Raw genomic sequence first — 20,013 nt, forward strand, 5'->3', positions numbered from 1 at the left:
TAGTTGTGGTATCATGGGGAGGTCCACAGGAGAGATCAGGACAATTGGGGTCTTGAGCAGGGAAAGGGAAGACTCAGATGTATACTGGCTATCAGCCTTGATAGTAAGTGCTGCACCCAGGATTCCAACCTGTACTTATCTGACGCTAAAGTGGAAAACAAACAGTACTATTTGCTAAAAAAGTAAAAAGAGCAAAGGACAACTGGAGATTTTAATAGAGTAGAAAAACCATTCAAAACAACTGCAAAGGGAAATGGAACTAAAAATGAATTAAAGATTGACAGCTGAGCTCAATATGTTGCCAGACAATTTAAAAAAAAAAAAAAAAACCAGGATGACGCAACTAAAGTAGGGTAGAGGGGAATGAGAAACAAGAGAAATATGAATGGGCAAAGCAAAACTACAGCATGAAGGTTTCTAATTCCAGGTAAATAATGTGAGTATGTTTCAATAAATAATGAACAATACTGGTTCTTGAGCAAGGAAGGACTTGGTGAAAACTGCACTTCAGGACAATGAGTTTGTATGAGGCAGAGGTAGAGAAGAGGCAGAGCCCAGAGGCAGGTGGGAGGGGTCAGTGGTAGAGAACACTGTACAAGAATTTTGGGTGTGATTCACAGAGACGGTATAAAAAGTATCAACCAACAGGCAAGAGTGCAAAGGACAGTGTACTCTCAGCTTTTAGAGACACCTACATTCTGGTCACTGGCTTGCAGTCACCACCTCTCTGTGGCTGACATGGTTTTACTATAAAAAGTACTTATCTATTTTCTTTTTTTTTTTTTTTACGGGAGAAAAAGCAATTTGGATATAAGTGACATTTACCAAAGAAGGGTTTTACGTTTTAGGTCTTGAGTTGATAATTAACCTATGATATCCTCAACCTTGGAGTATCTTAGTTCATTATGACACTTAAAATAAATTTGTATACATATTTAAACAGCTTTTTAAAATATCCGGAACTGTTAGGACAGGTTACTTTACTATGGACTCTGAGATTTCTGCACAAATAAAAAACAAGTTAGCCTATTCATTTATACACTAACAAAAATAAAATGCAAGAAGTCAGTCACCTGTTGTTCCCTCCCCAGAAAGGCAAACTAAAGCAGTGCCAACTGGCCAAGAACATTAATTCTTTCCACTCCGTCATGGTAACAGCTGTTCCCCAAAGCTGGCAAAGGTTACAATCAGTAGCAAACTTTCCATGCAGACTTCTATACACAAAAGATAAAGATCACTGAACTAAAAAGTGTATGGAAAGAGACTTTTTCTATTTTACCTTCTCCTGGGCACTTATCAGGAATCTATTATGGGCTTCTTTGCTATTTGAAGCTATAACTTAATCATTTCTCAGCTAAAAAAAAAAAAAAACCACTCTGTTTATATAGCACTGGAGTTGGGAATAATATAAGCACATTTTGAAAGGAGCAAAAACTACAGCAAAACTGTACGGTAACATTTACATCATAAATGGTTGGCCTAATCAGAACTGCATTGTGCGAAGTGACAGAGACCAGATGGAAAAGGCCACATACTGTATGATTCCTTTTATATGACATTCCATTTATATGATATTATAGGATGGAGAACAGAGGTGGAGGGCAGTGGAAGGAGCTGACTACAAAGGAGAAGCATGAGAAAATTTTGGGTGGTAACAGACTAATTCTGTATCTTGATTGTGTCGTGGTTACATGACTAAACTCTGAACTGTGTAAATTCATACTACTGTGTACACCAAAAGAGTGAATTTTTCTTATGTAAGTTAAAAAAAAAAAAAACACTACATATTGGCTTAAACCTCATCTCACCTTCCTACTCCCCTTACTTCCCTTATTTGTTTCAAACCTCTTGACATGCCCTATATGCAATGACCCAACCCCCTGCACCTAGCTAATACCTACTTGCCATTCCAGCTTTTATTCAGCTACTCTTGGAATTCTTCCTTTGGTGTGTGGCAGGGTGGGGTCCTAGACAGAGTTGGATAGTCAAATATACCTGGCTGGATTTACTTCTGTCATTCTCGCAGTTACTATTTGAGTGAGCTTGGGCAATTTACTTACCTTCCTGAGCTCAGTTTCCACATCTGGTAAGTGGGAATAAATTCTATTTACATACCTCCCAGAACTGTTGTAAACTAACTAAGTTGTAAACTAGGTTGTAACTCTTGTAAACTAAGTGTTTAGAATAGTAATAATTTAGCATAGTAATGTGCCTAACATAGGGCCTGGCACAGTAAATGTTTATTTCCTCATCTTTCTTCTCTTATCTACTGCCGTCACAACCCCTGCTCTCTTTTTGAGACCCCAGGGACTTGATACATACATAAATCTATCACAACACTTAATTCATGTATTGTAATTCTTTATCTCTACAAAGAAATAGTATCTATGTGTCTCTTCAATCCACACATAGAATCACAAACTTGGTGAAGCCAGCATGTTCACTGCCAATCACAGAAGCCAGCATGTTCACTGCCTGAGTCTATAAATTGTTTGAAGAATAATTTGTCCACCTGATCTGGTCTTGTTGTTAAAAAAGCAGTTACTGGAAGAGAAAGAGAAGAGGGCAGAAAAGGTCAGAGTACATTGAGGTAGTCTGAAATGGACATCCCAAGGTTTCCCAAGGCTTGTCAATAATCAAATTTCAGAAGACAATGTAGGATAGACAATCAAGGGGAAAGTTCCCCTTTGAAGTATAGTTTCTACAAAGCTTATTCAGTGTTTACTTTAAAGAAGTTGTGACCTATAGGGTTTTGTCCAGGTATTATTTAAGCTTGTAAAACAAAGCATCCTGTATTCCGGTGAGAACTTTTAGTTAAATTACTTCTCTCTTTGAACCTACAATGAGACTTCCAATCTCAGCAATCCCACCCACAAAATTCTCTTAACCGACAAAGTCTCCATCACTAGTAGCTGGATAAGACATAACTTCTCCCATTCAGGAGTAAGGCCTATATTCCAAAGAATAACATGTATGTGTTTACCATTACATTGATTCTTGAATAAAGCTGGCAAACTCTAATGCCCTTACAAAAATTCTAGGGTAATCATTTCCAGAAAAGTTAATACATAAATGCCTCTTAAAAGGTTGTGTAAGATTGTGGTTGAGGGCAAATTTTAAAACTTTTAAGGAGACTGCTTTTTTGGCAATCAAGCTTACATAAACCAGACTGACATGATTTCATCACTTTGGTACAGAATTAGTTATCTGGGTACTCAAAATACATGTAGAAAAAATTCAAGGATAAAAACTATAAATAAAAATTTTAAATAAATAACCAAATAAAATCCAGACCTGGGACCTCAACTGCTTTTAACAGTTCACATCCCCCCCACACCCTAAATAAAATATGTATTTTAAATCTTAAAAGTATTTATGTGCACCCATCACGTCTAGTCTGAAATTATACCAAATGCCAAGGGTCCAGAAACTAAAATTAAGTTATACTAAAGTATGTCTCAGAAGAAAAACATAAAAACTCTTACTTTGGCAGGAAGTCACAAATTGGCATATCTAAATTAGAAAGCTTTATTTAAAACACATACACACATACCTTTTTTTAAAGGCATACAAGCCAAGAAAATTTGGCAAAATTCTTTTTCTAATAGTTATGATTACTCCAGTAGCAAATTGTATACTCATTTTCCAAAAAAATGTATGTTTATACAACTCAAGTTATTTTATACAGAAGGTAAGTTGAAGAAAGAACTCCCACAAATTATTCCTTTAAGGCTAAGAGCATACAAACAATGCTGAAACTACACAATAAAGAGCTGCTACCATGGGAAGCAAGAAAAAAAGACAGGAAGACAGGCAGACATTAGTTTGTTATGTGCCTTTTAAGTACCAGGTGCTTTATTTACATAGAGTCTCATTTAATCCTGACTAATTTGTGAAGTAGACAGTATTATAGCCATCATGCAAATGAAGAAACTGAAGCACAGCAGGACTAAATAACCAATTGTGTGACCCCGCAAAGCAGAATTTTGAAATTTTTGAATACCAGGCTCCAAATCACACTCTTTCCACGATATTTGGTGAGTTACTTTGGAAAACAATACATCAAATAATCAGTCGTTCTCAGCAATGAGGCTTCTGTAAGGGGAGTTCAACTATTCTACACCAGTGATCTAAAAATGATATTCCTCTATCTGCCAAGATCATTCTCCCATCCAGCCCATCATAGGAAATCATGACAACTTATTATCCCAGACTATTAATATATCCCTAAAGGATATTCCTCCCATCTCCCTCAGAAATGATCCTGCTAGCCTGTGCTTGGAATTTTCTCAAGGAGGCTCATGATGCAGTTATTTATTCAGCAAATATTTGGGTGTCTTCCCCCCTTTAGCTACCACAACTTCTCTCAGTTCAACTTACTATTTTGTTTGTTTTTGTGGTTGGCTGATACGGGGATCCAAACCTGTGACCTTAGTGTCATAAGGCTGCACTCTAACCTACTGAGCTAACCAACCAGCTCAGCCCAACTTTTTAAAAGAGTAATCTATACCCACCAATTTCCATTTCTTCACCAACTACCCATTTCTCGGCCCAATCCAATTTGGCTTCTATCCCACCACTGAAATGGCTTTATTTAAGCTTATCAATGATCTTTGCATAACTAAACCCAATGGACAGGGTCCAGTCTTTATCTAACTTGGCCTTTCGGGGAAATGTAGACATTGTTACTACTATTTCCACTTGGCTTTCCAGAAACACTCTCCTGTTTTTCAAAGCGTTCCTTCTCAGTCTTGGTGGTCTTAATGTTCCTCCAACCAATCTGAAATGCCAGTGTTTCTCAAAGCTCAGTCCTAAGACCTCTTCCACTTTCACTTTAAAACTTCTTCCTGGGATTTCATCAATTCTCATGACTTCAATTACCACAAATATGCCTAATAACTCCCAAAAGTCTGACCATTCCTCTAAGGTCTAGAATGACTTATCCAAATGAGGACTTAATACTTCCACTTAAATATTTCAAGGGCATCTTAACCAGAACATGCCCCAAACAAAATTCACTATGTCCTCCCCGTTCCCCTTACTATCAAATCAGGTTCTCTCCTAGTGGCCTCCAGCTCAATAATTGGCAGAAACCAATATCCATTCAATTACACAAACCAGAAGCTTTAGAACTAACTTTGACATTTTTCTCTCTCCTACTCTCCACATTCAACACGTCACCAAGACGGGTACGTTTTACCTCCTAAGTGCCTCTCAAATCTATCTACTTTTCTCCATTTCCACCACCACCTCTTTAGTCTCACTACCATTATCTCACTTGGACTGTTTTAGTAGCACCCTAAATGATCTCCTTAAATCCATCCTTTCCCAGCTCTAATCTATTATTCTACCGTAGCCAAGGTAATCATTTTAAAGAACTACCTTATTCTCCATTTTTAAAATCCCTTATTATAAGCCATCATAGCAACCATACCTTTCCTTTGTAACACTTATTGGCTCATTTTAATATTTATTTGTGTGATTATTTGCATCTCCACTACCTAAGATAGAACCTGGCACACAGCATGTGAGCAACTAATATTTGTGGAATAAATAAATGCCTACTATGCAGTGGACACTGGCTCATACGCCAAGGAGAATACAGAGATGAAGCCCCCGTCCTCTTCAGATAAAAAAATTAAGTTGTAAACTTAGGTGACTTACCCAAGCTGTCGGTGACAGAACTGAGATTCAAACTCAGACCTGTATGTCTCCAGTGTCCATACTCAACCTTCATGCATCCCAAAAATACAAAAGAATTTTGTAAAATTTCCATACATTAGTAAAAATAAATGGAAATTTGTTTTGTATCTTAATAAAATACAAAATATCTTAATAAAGTTCTGTTGATATTAAAAATAAGAGTCACCCTGGTATTCTAAGCTCTTTAAAATGGTATAAGTCTGTTCCCCTCTTATTTTGGGTAATCATAGCTTGCATAGATATAAAGCTAGCCCACTCAAAAAGTACCCATTTACATCCTCTATTATAAGAAATATTAATATGTCTTTATCTTCTATAATATAAACACCTTTTCCTGAATTACATTCAGACAATTCACTAAAACACGCCTATTGCTAGCCCCATATCAACTGTAACATATTAGATGGTTCAAACTTTCAAACTCCTCTGCTTTTATTATGACTTTAACTTTCAAAATATTCAACCAAGTTATACTGTCTTCCAAATCAAGTATTTCATTCTTAATCATGAAAAGTCTGAGTACATGAAATAAGGGCAACCACCAAGTTCTTCCAGTGGTCTCCCTTTTTCCTGGTAAATCCTAAATATAGACGTGTAAGTAACTGAGCAACCTGAAGGACAAATTCCTTACTCCAGGAAAGTTAAATTACTATAAATGTGGCCCTTATCCAATTGAAAATTAAAATCTCCACCACAACCTCTGTTTACTGGGCAGCAATCTCAGGCCTTGTGGAGCACATCCTCATGATTAATTATCATCCTCCTTCCTCTCAAAGAAGCTTCATCCTCTCCTGAATCCCTCATGGAAGGCACAAATAGACCAAACTGGCAATATTTACTTCTCTCATTTTTTTTTTTTTAATTTTCCTTTCCCACTGTCCTCTTTGCCTCCCTTTTTATCAAGAAGAAACTTATTTAGCCAAAGCCCATATCAGGGCTGTAGGCTACACAGGCTCCCTTGAGTTTAAATTTTGTCATGATTATTGAATAGCTCAATGCTTTTAAACGAAAGTTTTAAATTATTAACAAAGAATACAGCTCTTACATAGGATTTTCTTACAAATTTGGCCATGTTGTTTTAATCCTGGTGCATATATTTTTAATTGGTGTTGGGTCTCCACAGCAACAGGATAAGAAAAATTCCTTAACTGTTCAATGATATCTATATCCCAGTGCCCTACATAGTAATAAATCATTCTGCCAGCTATAGCCACACAGTAACATTCAAGTCTCTCCATTCTAATCTTTAATTTGCTAACAAACTGTCAGACTAGTACTAAGGAAAATAGAAACACAGTTTAAATGACGTAATTACTCTATGCCTAAGAATTTCTCTCTCCTATTTATTATTCTGCAGGTCACACGTAGATTACAATGTTAGAAAAGATGCCCTTAGTATGTCAGGATATCTTTGCCAAAACAATGTGACAGACTGCTGGTATCAGAAGACAAACTGCTATTGATACAGATGACAGTCTCTTGAAATTCAGTAGACTAGGTTAGAATTGTGGTTTCTTTATGTTGTTGTTTAAATAGTTGGTGAATATTAATCTTTATCATTTTTAAAAACTGAAAATCCCACTTTGCTGAAACTTCAGTGAATGTGACCAAATTATATTCTGCTTTGGCTTCTCAAGGTAGCATGTGTCACCATTTCTCACAGTATGACTGACACAGGAATACTCAAGGAGTTGCAAAATTTCATGAGCCACTTGGTCACAGATAAAGTCATGTACTTATGTAGAGCAAATGAAGAAACTCAAACAGGGGGCCTACATTACTTTTGTATCAGGCCTCATTTTCCCATATTACTACTTTCTAAATACTTCAATCAGTCTTCAGCTTTTTCCTATTTTCTTCTGACAGCAATACTCACTCCATTCTTAGCCAGGCTAGCTTTATAAAAACTGATCTCCGACAAGTCTGCTGCAGATGCTCAAAACAACCCCTAATACACCATGTGTTCTTTGTCTTCCTACCCTGAGTCCACTAGTGTCAACTGCTCCAATACTTTCAGTACAAATGACTCACCTTAATAAGTGAGGCTGTCTTACCACTATGATCCTGAGAGATAGGCAAGGCAGACATTATTCTCATTATAATTTACATACGACTAAATGAAGCAGCCATGTGATCTTGTCTAAGAGATCAGAGTAGTAGAGGCAAGACTAGAATTTGACTTTCAAACCAACTGTTTTTATCACTAGGTTTAGATCACACTTTAACTCCTTTAAATAAAGGGATTAATAAACAAATTAGCATTCACTGAAAAATCATCTACAATGTCAAGTCCTGAGCAAGGGGGAAAAAGTCTATGCAAGAACTTATCTTCATAAAAGGTAATTACTCATTTGCTTTAAGATTTGCTTAGTGATTAGACTACACTCAATGGCAGCACTTAGAATTTCACTCACATGTGGGACATAAAGTAAGCTTCAGTACACAATCCAACACTAGCTATAACATTGAGCATTACCCATAACCTGCCTAACAAGTTTTGATAGTATCACTATTTAAGAAACCTTTTCTCCAGCTGGGCCATTGGGTCAGACAGAGACAATATCTGGAAAGGAGCACATTTAAAATTCCTTTGTCTTATCCATGCCCTTCGAAAAAAGTAAAATACAACAAATGCCACTTGCCTCTGCTGCACTGCACAACTAATGCTAGGGATACTTTACAAATCAATTCGGATGTTATTTTTTATAAATGTGTTTTTTTTTTTTTTTTTTTTTAAACTGGGATGCAAGTTCAACCCCAGCCTTAAGGAACAATCACATTTATTTTTTTTTATTTTTTTTTATTTTTATTTTTTATTTATTTATTTTTTTTTTGTATTTTTCGTGACCGGCGCTCGCACCGGCCATTCCTATATGGGATCCGAACCCGCGGCGGGAGAGTCGCGGCGGGAGCGTCGCCGCGCTCCCAGCGCCGCACTCTCCCTAGTGCGCCACGGGCTCGGCCCCTATAAGTGTGTTTTTAAAAACTGTATTTATATCATTTGTATCATAAAAATCATATGTTTTTAAGGAAAAATATTATAAATGTATGAATTTTAATTACATTTAGTCATATTTTAACAAGCCACATCTCCAAAGAAGACAATTACCTAAAACTAGGACTATCCCAGAACACCAGAGATGGGTGTGATCATTACATATATATTTATTTCTTAAACTCTATGGAAAGAAAAAAGGATAAATTTTATTAATCAAAAGAAGTTATGATGAGAACTGGTATGTTTAGCTCATTCAACTTGTACTTTAAGTTATCTCTTGACCAGTTTATATTCAAGAAACAAAATCTTCATGTTTTAGGAGCTAAGTACTAAGAGAAGTTATGATTATCCAAATCAGTCCATTCCCACCTCACACATATCTTTGTTTATTTCTATTTCTAGTTTGCTGGTCTCTTTCCAACATTCACTTTGGTACCTTGCCTATGAACTGGAGGAATACTGTGCCTCTATAAGTACAATTGAGCTGAGGTATCTGATTCCAGAAAGAAATAGGTTAGAAGTAATCAAAGCATTTCCCATAATGATCTGGGCACCAGAAATTGAAATATGAACCAGGTTCCAACTTCAATGCTGTTTAAACTTGAACTAGGACTACACTAAATAATGTTCCAAAAGAAAGGTCACCAGCACATGAACAGCACACTTAAATAGCAAACTGTGTCAATGGTACCAAATTGGTTTATTAGCTTAATAATGATAATGGTAAGAATAGCAGCAACATTTGAGTGCCAGGACTATGATAAACACTTCACATACATTGTCTCATACATTATCTCATCTAATTTCACAGCACTATGAGGAAGGCACTATTAGCATCACCTTTTTCCTCATTAGATAAGGAAACTTGTAAAGAGTTGAGGTGACCTACCAATGTCACATAGTTAGTAGTAGATGGAGGAAGAATCCAAACCCCAGAATAGCAAATGACTCAAGTATATTGCCTATTCATTCATGTAACAAATATCTGAATGCCTACCATGTGTCACACACTTTCTAAGCACCCATATTACAGCATTTTCACCTAGTAATGTGGATGTATTGGTATCCTTCTGAACTATCTACAGGAATTATTTCCAGAATTTAGCAGTAGCCAAAAGTAATGATCTCAAAGGTTTACGTCATCTCTTCTATAAAGTAAGAGCAACGGTCTCAGGGGAAATTCTTTTGAAATAAAGATAGACTTCCTTAAAATACCTGCCTATCTCCCCTTACAAGGCTCTGTGTAGCACCTGAGGATGGAGACACTGTCTCACTAACTTCTCAGTAATTTCAGTGCTAGGATATAACAGGCACTCAATAATTTATCATACAGTATTATCAGAATCCAAGGGTTTTATTTTTCTACCCATTTTTGTATCTCTAGTGGTAGGGCATAAAATGAGGCTAATACTATATACCTCAAAGAGTTTTGTGATGACTACATGAGTGTATATAAACATTTACCAAAGGCACATCCTAGGCATTCAATAAACAATAGTTTTCTTCTCATTTACCTCTCTAGCACCTAACCAGCCAACCCATCTCTCCTACAGCTGACGCAAATAAACCAAAAAGCAAGGCAGAATGTGGCTTAACAAGCTGCCAATTAACTGAAGAGCTCATCCACTACACATTTCCTATATGTCATTTTCCTGGACACCCCACCCTTAAAAAGACTCAGGAAACAAGCCATGACAACTGAAGACTAAATCACGAGGTTCTAACTATATCTGCAGGAATGAACTATCAAAGGTGAACTCTATACACATGATTCACTTGAAATAAGAGAAGGATAAAGGTCTTCCTTTCTTGTGAAGACTCAGAAGGAATGCCTACAACAACATCATTTTTTTTTATCAGAAAAAGTGTAAGGGCATGTTACTGAACAGGGCAAATTCATTATATCCTCCAGTATGATATAACCACTTTGCTAACTCTTAATAGTAATTAGGAGTTTGAGTTATAAAAAATTAAAGTGCCTCTTTTAAACAACAGACACACACTCAAAATATGGTAAGCAGAAATGGACTCAAACTACAACATAACTAAGTAGGATTAAGATTATCATAAAACATTTAGGCCACCTAAAATAATCATTGCTTTTACAGCCAACTAATTCACCCAATCCTTCCTTCCTCATCCTCCCCATTTATTACAACCTTTCCCAAATCTGGACAAATCAATCTGCATTCAAAAGTTATAATCCTCAAAAGTGCAATACCTAGTTCTTGACCATACCACTTCTCAACTGGGTTGCCCTGGGTGAGTTTTCAACCACCCTAGGCCTCAGTTCCATCATCTACAGAATGGAGATGACAAAGCTACCCTACCTGAGCAACTTGTGGAGAGACTGAATAGGCTGCACCAGGCCCAGAGAGTACCAAATAAATGTCAGTTATTATCATTATCCACTCTGACTCTTCAAAACAAAAGTTACAAAATTCACTATTAAGAATACCACAGATGCATACCATATTCCATCCACACTGAGCTCTCCCCGACAGCACACTGACCCCTCTTCTGTTACAAAATGCCCTTTTCTCCTTTGGTACTCAACACCTGCTCTTTCCTATGCTGGGAATCCTGCCCCAGCTCCTCCATGGCCAACTCAATTTCATCCTTAAATTTCAATTCAAATATCATTCAATTCAAATATTCCCTCCTCAGAAAAGACTTCCCTGAAATTTCAGTCCCCCAAAGTCTCACGTTCTTATAACCCTGTTTTAATTCTTTCATAGCCTTTACAAATATAAGTAACTCATATATTAGTATAGAGACCTTATCTTTTTTACACCAGTATTTCTAGCTCCTAACATTGTACCAAGCACATAATATGAAGTTAGTAAATAATTAAATGAAATATGATGCAAAGTCAGATACTTTAAAAACTTAACACTGTGCTCACACAACATAAAAAACAACTTCAGGTTAACATATGTCAAAATAAATATTTGGTTTTTTTGTTTTTGTTTTTGTTTTTTTTAAAAGATGACCGGTAAGGGGATCTTAACCCTTGGCTTGGTGTTATTAGCACCATGCTCATGAGCTAACTGGCCATCCCTATATAGGATCCGAACCCGTGGCCTTGGTATTATCAGCACCACACTCTCCCAAGTGAGCCACGGGCCGGCCCTTCAAAATAAATATTAGGACACAGACTTCATGAATACGACCCCAAAAGCACGGGCAACCAAAGGAAAAATAAACAAATGGGATTATATCAAACTAAAAAGCTTCTAAACAGCAAAAGAAACAATTAACAGAGTTAAAAGACAACCAACAGAGTGGGAGAAAATATTTGCAAAATATACATCTGACAAGGGATTAATATCCAGAATATATAAGGAACTCAAACAACTTTACAAGAAAAAAACAAGCAACCCAATTAAAAAATGGGCAAAAGAGCTAAGTAGGCATTTCTCTAAGGAAGATATACAAATGGCCAACAGACATATGAAAAAATGCTCAACATCACTCAGCATCCGGGAAATGCAAATCAAAACCACACTGAGATACCATCTAACACCAGTTAGGATGGCTAAAATCCAAAAGACTCTGAACGATAAATGCTGGCAAGGTTGCGGAGAAAAAGGAACTCTCATACATTGTTGGTGGGACTGCAAAATGGTGCAGCCTCTATGGAAAATGGTATGGAGGTTCCTCAAACAATTGCAGATAGATCTACCATACGACCCAGCTATCCCACTGTTGGGAATATACCCAGAGGAATGGAAATCATCAAGTCGAAGGTATACCTGTTCCCCAATGTTTATCGCAGCACTCTTTACAATAGCCAAGAGTTGGAACCAGCCCAAATGCCCATCATCAGATGAGTGGATACGGAAAATGTGGTACATGTACACAATGGAATACTACTCAGCTATAAAAACGAATGAAATACTGCCATTTGCAACAACATGGATGTACCTTGAGAGAATTATATTAAGTGAAACAAGTCAGGCACAGAAAGAGAAATACCACATGTTCTCACTTATTGGTGGGAGCTAAAAATTAATATATAAATTCACACACACACACACACACACACACACACACACACACACACACACACAAAAACCAGGGGGGGGGAAGAAGATATAACAACCACAATTACTTGAAGTTGATACGACAAGCAAACAGAAAGGACATTGTTGGGGGGGAGGGGGAGAGGGAGGGAGGTTTTGGTGATGGGGAACAATAATCAGCCACAATGTATATCGACAAAATAAAATTTAAAAATAAAATAAATAAATATTAGAAAAACCAGGGTAAGAGAGAGAAGGTATGGAGAGGTATTACACAATAATTTTTCTTTGCTGCCTGCTTAATTGCATAGAGGAACTCAAAAAATAGAATTTATGCAAATGAGGATGTATAATTAAGGTCATTCTAAAGTTTTAAGGAATATTAACTTTACAAGGTGAGTAACCATTCCCAAGACCTAGGTAAAGAAAATAGTGAAAGTGACTAGGCTGTAATTAACACCACTTTCTGGAGTAAGCTGAAATTCAGGATTTATCACTGAATAAACTGTTATTCCATTTGTTCAATTACACTGTACCACAGGCCTATACAGATGAATTTCTATCGTGGCTGGGATTACCACTACTTAGAGAGCACATATGTGGTTTTTACACATGACTGATAAAACACTAAGCTTCAAAGGTATTTCATGAATACTCATAGGAAATGTTTTAGAGTTTGTATTTTTGTCACTAATACAAAACTAGCTGATGTTATTTCTAATTCAATTATTTTATAGGTAGTAGGATTATGGAGGATTATTTTGCTTAACAAACGGATATCATGCATATTAAGTACAAAGCACTTCTCTAAGTACTTTGCATATTGATTCATCTAAGTCTCACAACAACTATATGAGGTAGGTATTTTTATCATTATACAGTTCAGGAAACACAAGCACAAAGAGTAAACTTTTCCAAGGTCACACAGTTAGTAAATGGAAGAGCTGGAATTTGAATCTAGGCAGTCTGGGTCAACAGTCCATCACTAGACTATGCTGTCCCTCTAATATTTTAAAGAAAACACGTAGTTTATAAAGAACAAGTCATTCCCAATTTTAGACTCGTTTCAGTTAAGTAAAAAACAACTCTGCCTAAGCCACCTGTATTTTAAAGCTAAACAGAAAGAAGGTTGAAGGGAAGAAGGAAAACAGGAGGAAGTGAAAATGAAAAAGAAGGTAAAAGAAGAAAGGAAGATGGAGGGAAAGAAAGCTTCGTGTAATCAGCATTCATAATCTCTGAATTTTTAACTTGTAATAAAGAATATGCTTATAATAAAAAATTTTTTAAAAGAAAATAATTAAAGAGAGACAAAACAGTGTCTATATAATCCCTAATTAGCTTATTGTACAGACTGTATATTTCCATCCCAAATACAGAAGTAAGGCACCTAAATTAGAAGGAAGTAGACAATTAACATTCCAAATTCCTTTTCATAAAAATTGAAGCTAGACGTTAACTAGTTCACTTAAAATCTGGGAGTTTAGTGACTTTTGCTGTCAACTTCTCTTTTTTTTTTAATAGGATAAACATTAACAATTTAAACTTCAATTTCTTATCCAAAAGAATCAGAATAATTCCCCAAACCGAGTAACGCATTGGAAACTTTGGTAGAGCTCAGCCAAAAAATGACTAAACGAGAAAGAGATTTATAAAGATTCATAGCATGTCCATGAGTTTCCGAAAGGATGTAACTCAAAAAGAATATAAAGAAAGAATTTACATTTCATAAAATTTATAGAGGGAAAGTTCTCTGAACATTTCCATCCTCTATCTATTCCAATCAAGGTAAATTTAAGTTAAAACTCAACTGGTACAAAACCAACTAGAGCCAAATAGTAACAATTTCCTCCAGGCCTCTGCTTTTGTTCCAAACTACCCATTTAAAGAAAGAAAAAGCCTTGCAACAGGATACCAATGTGACCCAAGAATATGCCGGTTTGACAAATTTTTGTTCATCTTTTGAGATTCCTTCCCTCTCTCTATGTCTGCAATTTTTTTTTTAAAGTTAAATAGAACAAAATAAAACCAATAAACTTTCATCAGAAGCAAAAGAAATTTCCTTAACAGAAGTTAATAGAAGCTGAAATGGCAAGTGGTCCAGATAGGCATGTGTCCCATTTGTTTATTTACTTAGTTTTATCTTCAGTGCCTAAAACAAAGCCCAGCACTGACTCAATAATCAACAAGTGTGTGCTGAATAATCAGTGAATGAACAAATATACATGTTAGAAGAAAAGGAAAGGCCCAAAACGCTGGAGGCTATTTAGCAAGTGAGAATCTTTCTAAAACATTTTATTTTTTTTCTCTTGAGGAAGGGACCCGGATTGGGAGTTAGAAAAGGGATTACTCTTTAGGGACATATTTAAGGGGTAGACGAATGTCAGCATTATGGTGATGGCATACAGCATAATTGGTAGAACAAGTAAGAGGGATTCCACAACCACCTTGTATTGGCTGCCAGTGTTTTTGCATCCAGATTTTATCCTACACCTAATGGCTTTGATTTGGAATAATGGTGATACCACATTCGGAGCATGCTGAGGGAACCATATCCTCCTCCCTCCCAAGAAAGCCAACACTGGGGCCCTTGGGCTTCTGTTTGCATCTATAATTAAGGGCAGCTGCAATTGGTGTGTAGCACAGAAAGAGAAGCCACCTCAAATCTGTTGTGGCCACAGTACGGTCCTGGCAAAAACAGCACATTCAAATGAGGTATTCAAGAGAATTTAATGAAGGAACCATTTTCAAAGGTATGAGCAGGGTTTAGGGAAAGCAGCAAAGGATGGTTGTGTACCCTCAGGCTAGCAACATCAGGAAGCCATAAGCATCTCTAGGTCTGAATGGTCAACAAAAAAAAAAAAACCAGGAAAAAAGTTTTGCCAATTCTATCTAAACCTTCTAGACATCGTAGGACTGCCTGCAAATAAGTCATACACATAAGTACCTACTTAAGTTCCTACTGCCCTGTATCAAGTTGGGAAAGAAAAAGAAAAAAAAAAAAAAGATTCTAAGTAATTCCTAGTAAGTTCTGACATTTCTGCATTTCTAAGAGTAAGACAAGCTGCTTATAAAGAAGAAGATCTAAGACAAGGCCCTTCTCTGGGCTCAAAGGGCACCTATTCTATACCTCCATTATCACACTTATCATGATGTATTTAGGTAACCTCTTGTTTATCTGTTTCTCCCTCATTAGACTCTGAGCTCCTTTAGGGCACAGATTGACTTATTCATCTTTGTATCTCTAGCACCTAACAAGGTACTAGGCACAAGGTTGGCCTTCAATCAACACTCATTAAATCAACTAATGGACTTAGGGTCCATTAATTGGCAACCTAATACCATAGTGGCTAAAATCTGGAATGATCTTTAGTAATTAAACACTAATAAGTTGTATTCAGGACATGGTTTATTTAATACATGGGGCTAAAACATAGCCCCATTCATACCAGCCTACCATCTTTCTCTGGACAGCAGTTTTTTTCCTGTGCTCAGATGTTGTATATGGCCTTTACCTCAATCATAGTCATCAAAAAAAGTCATCAAAAGAGCCAGAGAGGGGCCGGCCCATGGCTCACTTGGGAGAGTGTGGTGTTGGTAACACCAAAGCCATGGGTTCAGATCCCTATATAGGGATGGCTAGTTAGCTCACTTGGGAGAGCGCAGTGCTAACAACAAGTCAAGGGTGAAGATCCCCTTACCGGTCATCTTCGGAAAAAAAAAAGAGCCAGAGGAAGATGGCAATATTATGCTCCATTTCAGAAAGTAATCAAATACACATAATCTCTCAAAATTCTCATTCTTTTTCCAAGGATTTACCAGATGCACTGAAGGAACTAATAATTTGGGCATGTATATAGAGAAATTAATATTGCACACTGATGTTTCACACACATATATCATCACACATGCACACACAGCATGTTTAAGGATTATTTCAACAGACATCACCCTCAGTAAAATTATAAAGTAGTTGTGTAACAGAATCACAAAACATCATCATAAAAATAGATACACTGTATGACACTGGAATGGTCATTAACAGAATCTGGAACATATTCACACTATAATTATGAATCACTTTCACATAACCCTGTACTTATGAAGTGCTTAATCATCTTTTTTTGTTGGTATAGACAACTCTTACCTGTAGATTCTCTACAGAAAAAGGAAAAAGCTAATGCCAAACACTCTTCGAGCTACCATGGTTTTAAGCTGCCAATCTCTTCCTGTCAATAGGTGAGTAAAAACCAAATTTAATATTACCCATAAACTCCACTAAAAAGGTCAGTTTGCTATAAAAAACATGTCTTCCAAAAGTCAGCATGAAAAAGTGTTGTATCTCCTGCACCACTGTTTCTCCTTCATAGCTGTTTGTAATGGAGAGCTGACATTGTTAAATCTAATGTCATCGTATACATCTAACTAAAATAAGTCAGTAAAATAAGTTACTTTCTATTTAGAAAAAGGGAATTTGGGCCTTATCATGATAATACACTGAATTACTTTAAAAGAAACTCCAGTAATATGAAAAGAGATAAAATATATGTTTCAAATAGATCAAGTGTCTTTTTCTAAAACAAACAATGCAGAAGTCCCCAAAGCTAGCTTTTTCCAAAACCAAAGACATTTAAAATCATAATCACAATCTTATTTTTTTGAGAGCCATCATACTCCAGCAACTGTTAGGTTAATGCAGCAATAAAATTACTCTAACCTCTATAGGACAATTATGTGATGTCTGCATCATGTTGAAAATATAGGTTACAAAAAGCTATAATTTCTAAAATTGTACTGCATATAGGTTCCTCCATTATACATGAATTAACAAGAAAAAACTCAGATCTACCACATGGTTTTGTGTTTAATAACATTAGCTTCAGCTACCTCAGAGCAGTATTATAAAAATCTGTCCTAATATCAGTGTTTGACCCCTAGAAAAAACATGTTGTTTTATAAATTAACTCCCACAAGGTAGGAAAAGGGGAAGTTGATATATAATTCTGATAGTACACAATATGTGCCAATGATATCCAGTGTATTAAAATTACCAGAAGTAACTTCTGATTGAACATTTTCCTCTCCCTTCACTAAAATATAAATGAAGTTCAAAACACTTCACTGACGCTGAATACAAGTTAAAATATAATTTTTAATTTAACATCTTTATCAAAGGCAACTTTTCATTGCAAATAAATTTAAATATATTTTAATATAATTAGTAACACGTCCTGACATCCGAAAGGATTATTTGTGTTTCCATATAGTGTTCCAAAACTGTGCTCCCCTTCCCTAAACTTAATTCCTAACATTCACTGTGGAGTTACACAGAAGTGTCTTGGTAAACCATAAAGAAATTATATAGATTACAAAAAAGAATTTTTTCCTATAAACAAAAAACAAAAAAACGGTGACAAAGGATTTATGAGAATTCGACAAGATTGCAAGCACCTAAAAGATCAGGTTGGAAGCAGGAGAGTGCAACACTCAGGAACCAGGTGATTAAAACCAGGGGAATTTCCTGTCACTGAGAAAACATGAAGACTGGCATCCAGGATGCTAAAGCCACAGATCTCCAACCCTGAGAACTTGCGACTACTACTACTACTTTGATTACTGAAATATGAGTAGGACTACCTAAACTCGAGCTGGTCTTGTTCCTGCTTTTTTTCCATAACACATAAATAGTTCACAACAAAACTACCTTACACAATACATATCAAAAAGGTGAAAGCTACCCCTTCCAACGCTTATCCTTTATCCAGATGATTCCAATTCTTTCTCGCCAATAGAAAGGAGCAACTGGCAACCAGAAGCCTTATAACTGAACGCTTCCAATCAAGAAGAAAACGCCACATTTGCTGCAGCCAAAGAATGTCTAGGGCCCCTTGCAAGGCTGTCACAGGAGATGGAAAGATACACCACGGCAAGGTCTGCGCAGAGAAAGAAACAGCAGGTCTGGGGTAACACCCTCTCCCCCCCAAAAAGCAAGCTTTCTTCAGACCTATAGGCAGAAACTTGGCATTCTCACTCTCACTTGCAACCTGACAATTTACAACCTGGCAACGCCTTCTAATTAGGAACGTTCTGACCTTTTATAGCTGAAAAATTAGACTGCTTCTCACAGTAAGATAAACCAGGCACTGACGTCTACTTCTGAGAACCCCCGGTGCATCAAACCTCGTTTTGCTACAGAACCTGAAGAGCCAGTGACCAGACTTCTCCTCAGTAGAGAGTGAAGGAGCCCACCCTGCTCTGCTAGAATGGAACAGGAAACAGAGGACAGGAGCGAGGGACCCAGCGCAGAGGCGTGAACAGCATCCAAGCAGGGCTGGGCTCAGCGCACCGGCGAGCGACAGACAGACAGCGGCGGCCACGCGGGAGCCGGGGTGCAGGCTGCAAAGCGGGGTTCCCCGGCTGCAGAAGCCGCCCCCTGCGTCTCGCCCGGCAGCGACGCGCGCGACAGGCACACACCCCCTACGAAGGTCCGCAGCTCCGCGCGAATCCCCTCCTGCAGGACAGGGGCCCGAACCAATGCCCAGTCCACCCCGGGCTCGCGCGCACACGCCCCTCGGGCCGGTGGCGCCTACGTACCCAGCAACACGCACAGCACATCGAGGGCCACGTACGGCAGCCGCGTCTTGTCAAACATGGTCTCGGTGCCGGCTGTCCGGTGCGGAAGGCGGACGGAGCTGCGGGTCGGCGGCCGAGACAGTGATTCTCGAGCCCAGGCCCGGGGCTGGCGACGGCCCCGAGCTACGGCTCCTCCCAGCCGGAGGAGAGCACCCGAGGGCGGACTGGGACCGGGCGGCGCTCCGACCTCCTGCAATGGCGTCTGGGACCCCTCCCCTCACAGCGCCCGCAAACACTCGGTAAGGGCCGAGACGCTCGCGTGCTGGCCGCGGCAGCTCTGCCGCCTCAGGCCCTCCTCTACCGGCCCCGGCCTGCCCCGGGAGCTCGCCGCCCGGATCCCGGCGCCCTCTCCGACAGGCGGGGCGTCTGGACTCGTGCTTTAAGGATGGGGACCGGTAGGGAGGAGGAACACCAACCAGCTCGGGCCCCTCCCGCCGGGCAGCGCGGCACCGGCCAGCGCGCGGCCTCGCGGACAGAGGGAGCGCCGCAGAGGCGGGGCCGGGGAACCCCACCGAGGCGGGCAGCCAATCAGCGCCGCCGGCCCCGCCCCGCCTGACCTGCCGGGACCGCCCTCAAGTCGGGCTGCCTGGCTGCCCGGCTGCGGGATGGCCGGGCGGGGCGTTGGAGCGTCTCTTCGGGGAGAGGGGACTTTGCTCA

The 20,013-nt window shown here is 38.5% G+C and overlaps 1 protein-coding gene across 4 annotated transcripts in view; it reads right to left on the reverse strand.

Moving 5' to 3' along the window:
• PLPP1 (phospholipid phosphatase 1) overlaps window positions 1-19,804 on the reverse strand; it is a 101,993-nt gene extending 82,189 nt beyond the window's left edge. For 2 of the 4 annotated variants that reach the window (XM_063086619.1, XM_063086620.1), the window contains exon 1: window positions 19,318-19,804. In XM_063086619.1, coding sequence (XP_062942689.1) covers window positions 19,318-19,375 — 58 coding nt within the window. In that variant the 5' untranslated portion in view covers window positions 19,376-19,804. Of the gene's footprint in view, window positions 1-19,197; window positions 19,297-19,317 lie in introns of those variants that run through there. The other 2 variants (XM_063086618.1, XM_063086621.1) reach the window with 2 other exon arrangements.
• Window positions 19,805-20,013: the final 209 nt, after the last annotated feature.

This window comes from Cynocephalus volans, chromosome 2, assembly GCF_027409185.1.
Source record: "Cynocephalus volans isolate mCynVol1 chromosome 2, mCynVol1.pri, whole genome shotgun sequence".
Taxonomy (NCBI): Eukaryota; Metazoa; Chordata; class Mammalia; order Dermoptera; family Cynocephalidae; genus Cynocephalus; species Cynocephalus volans.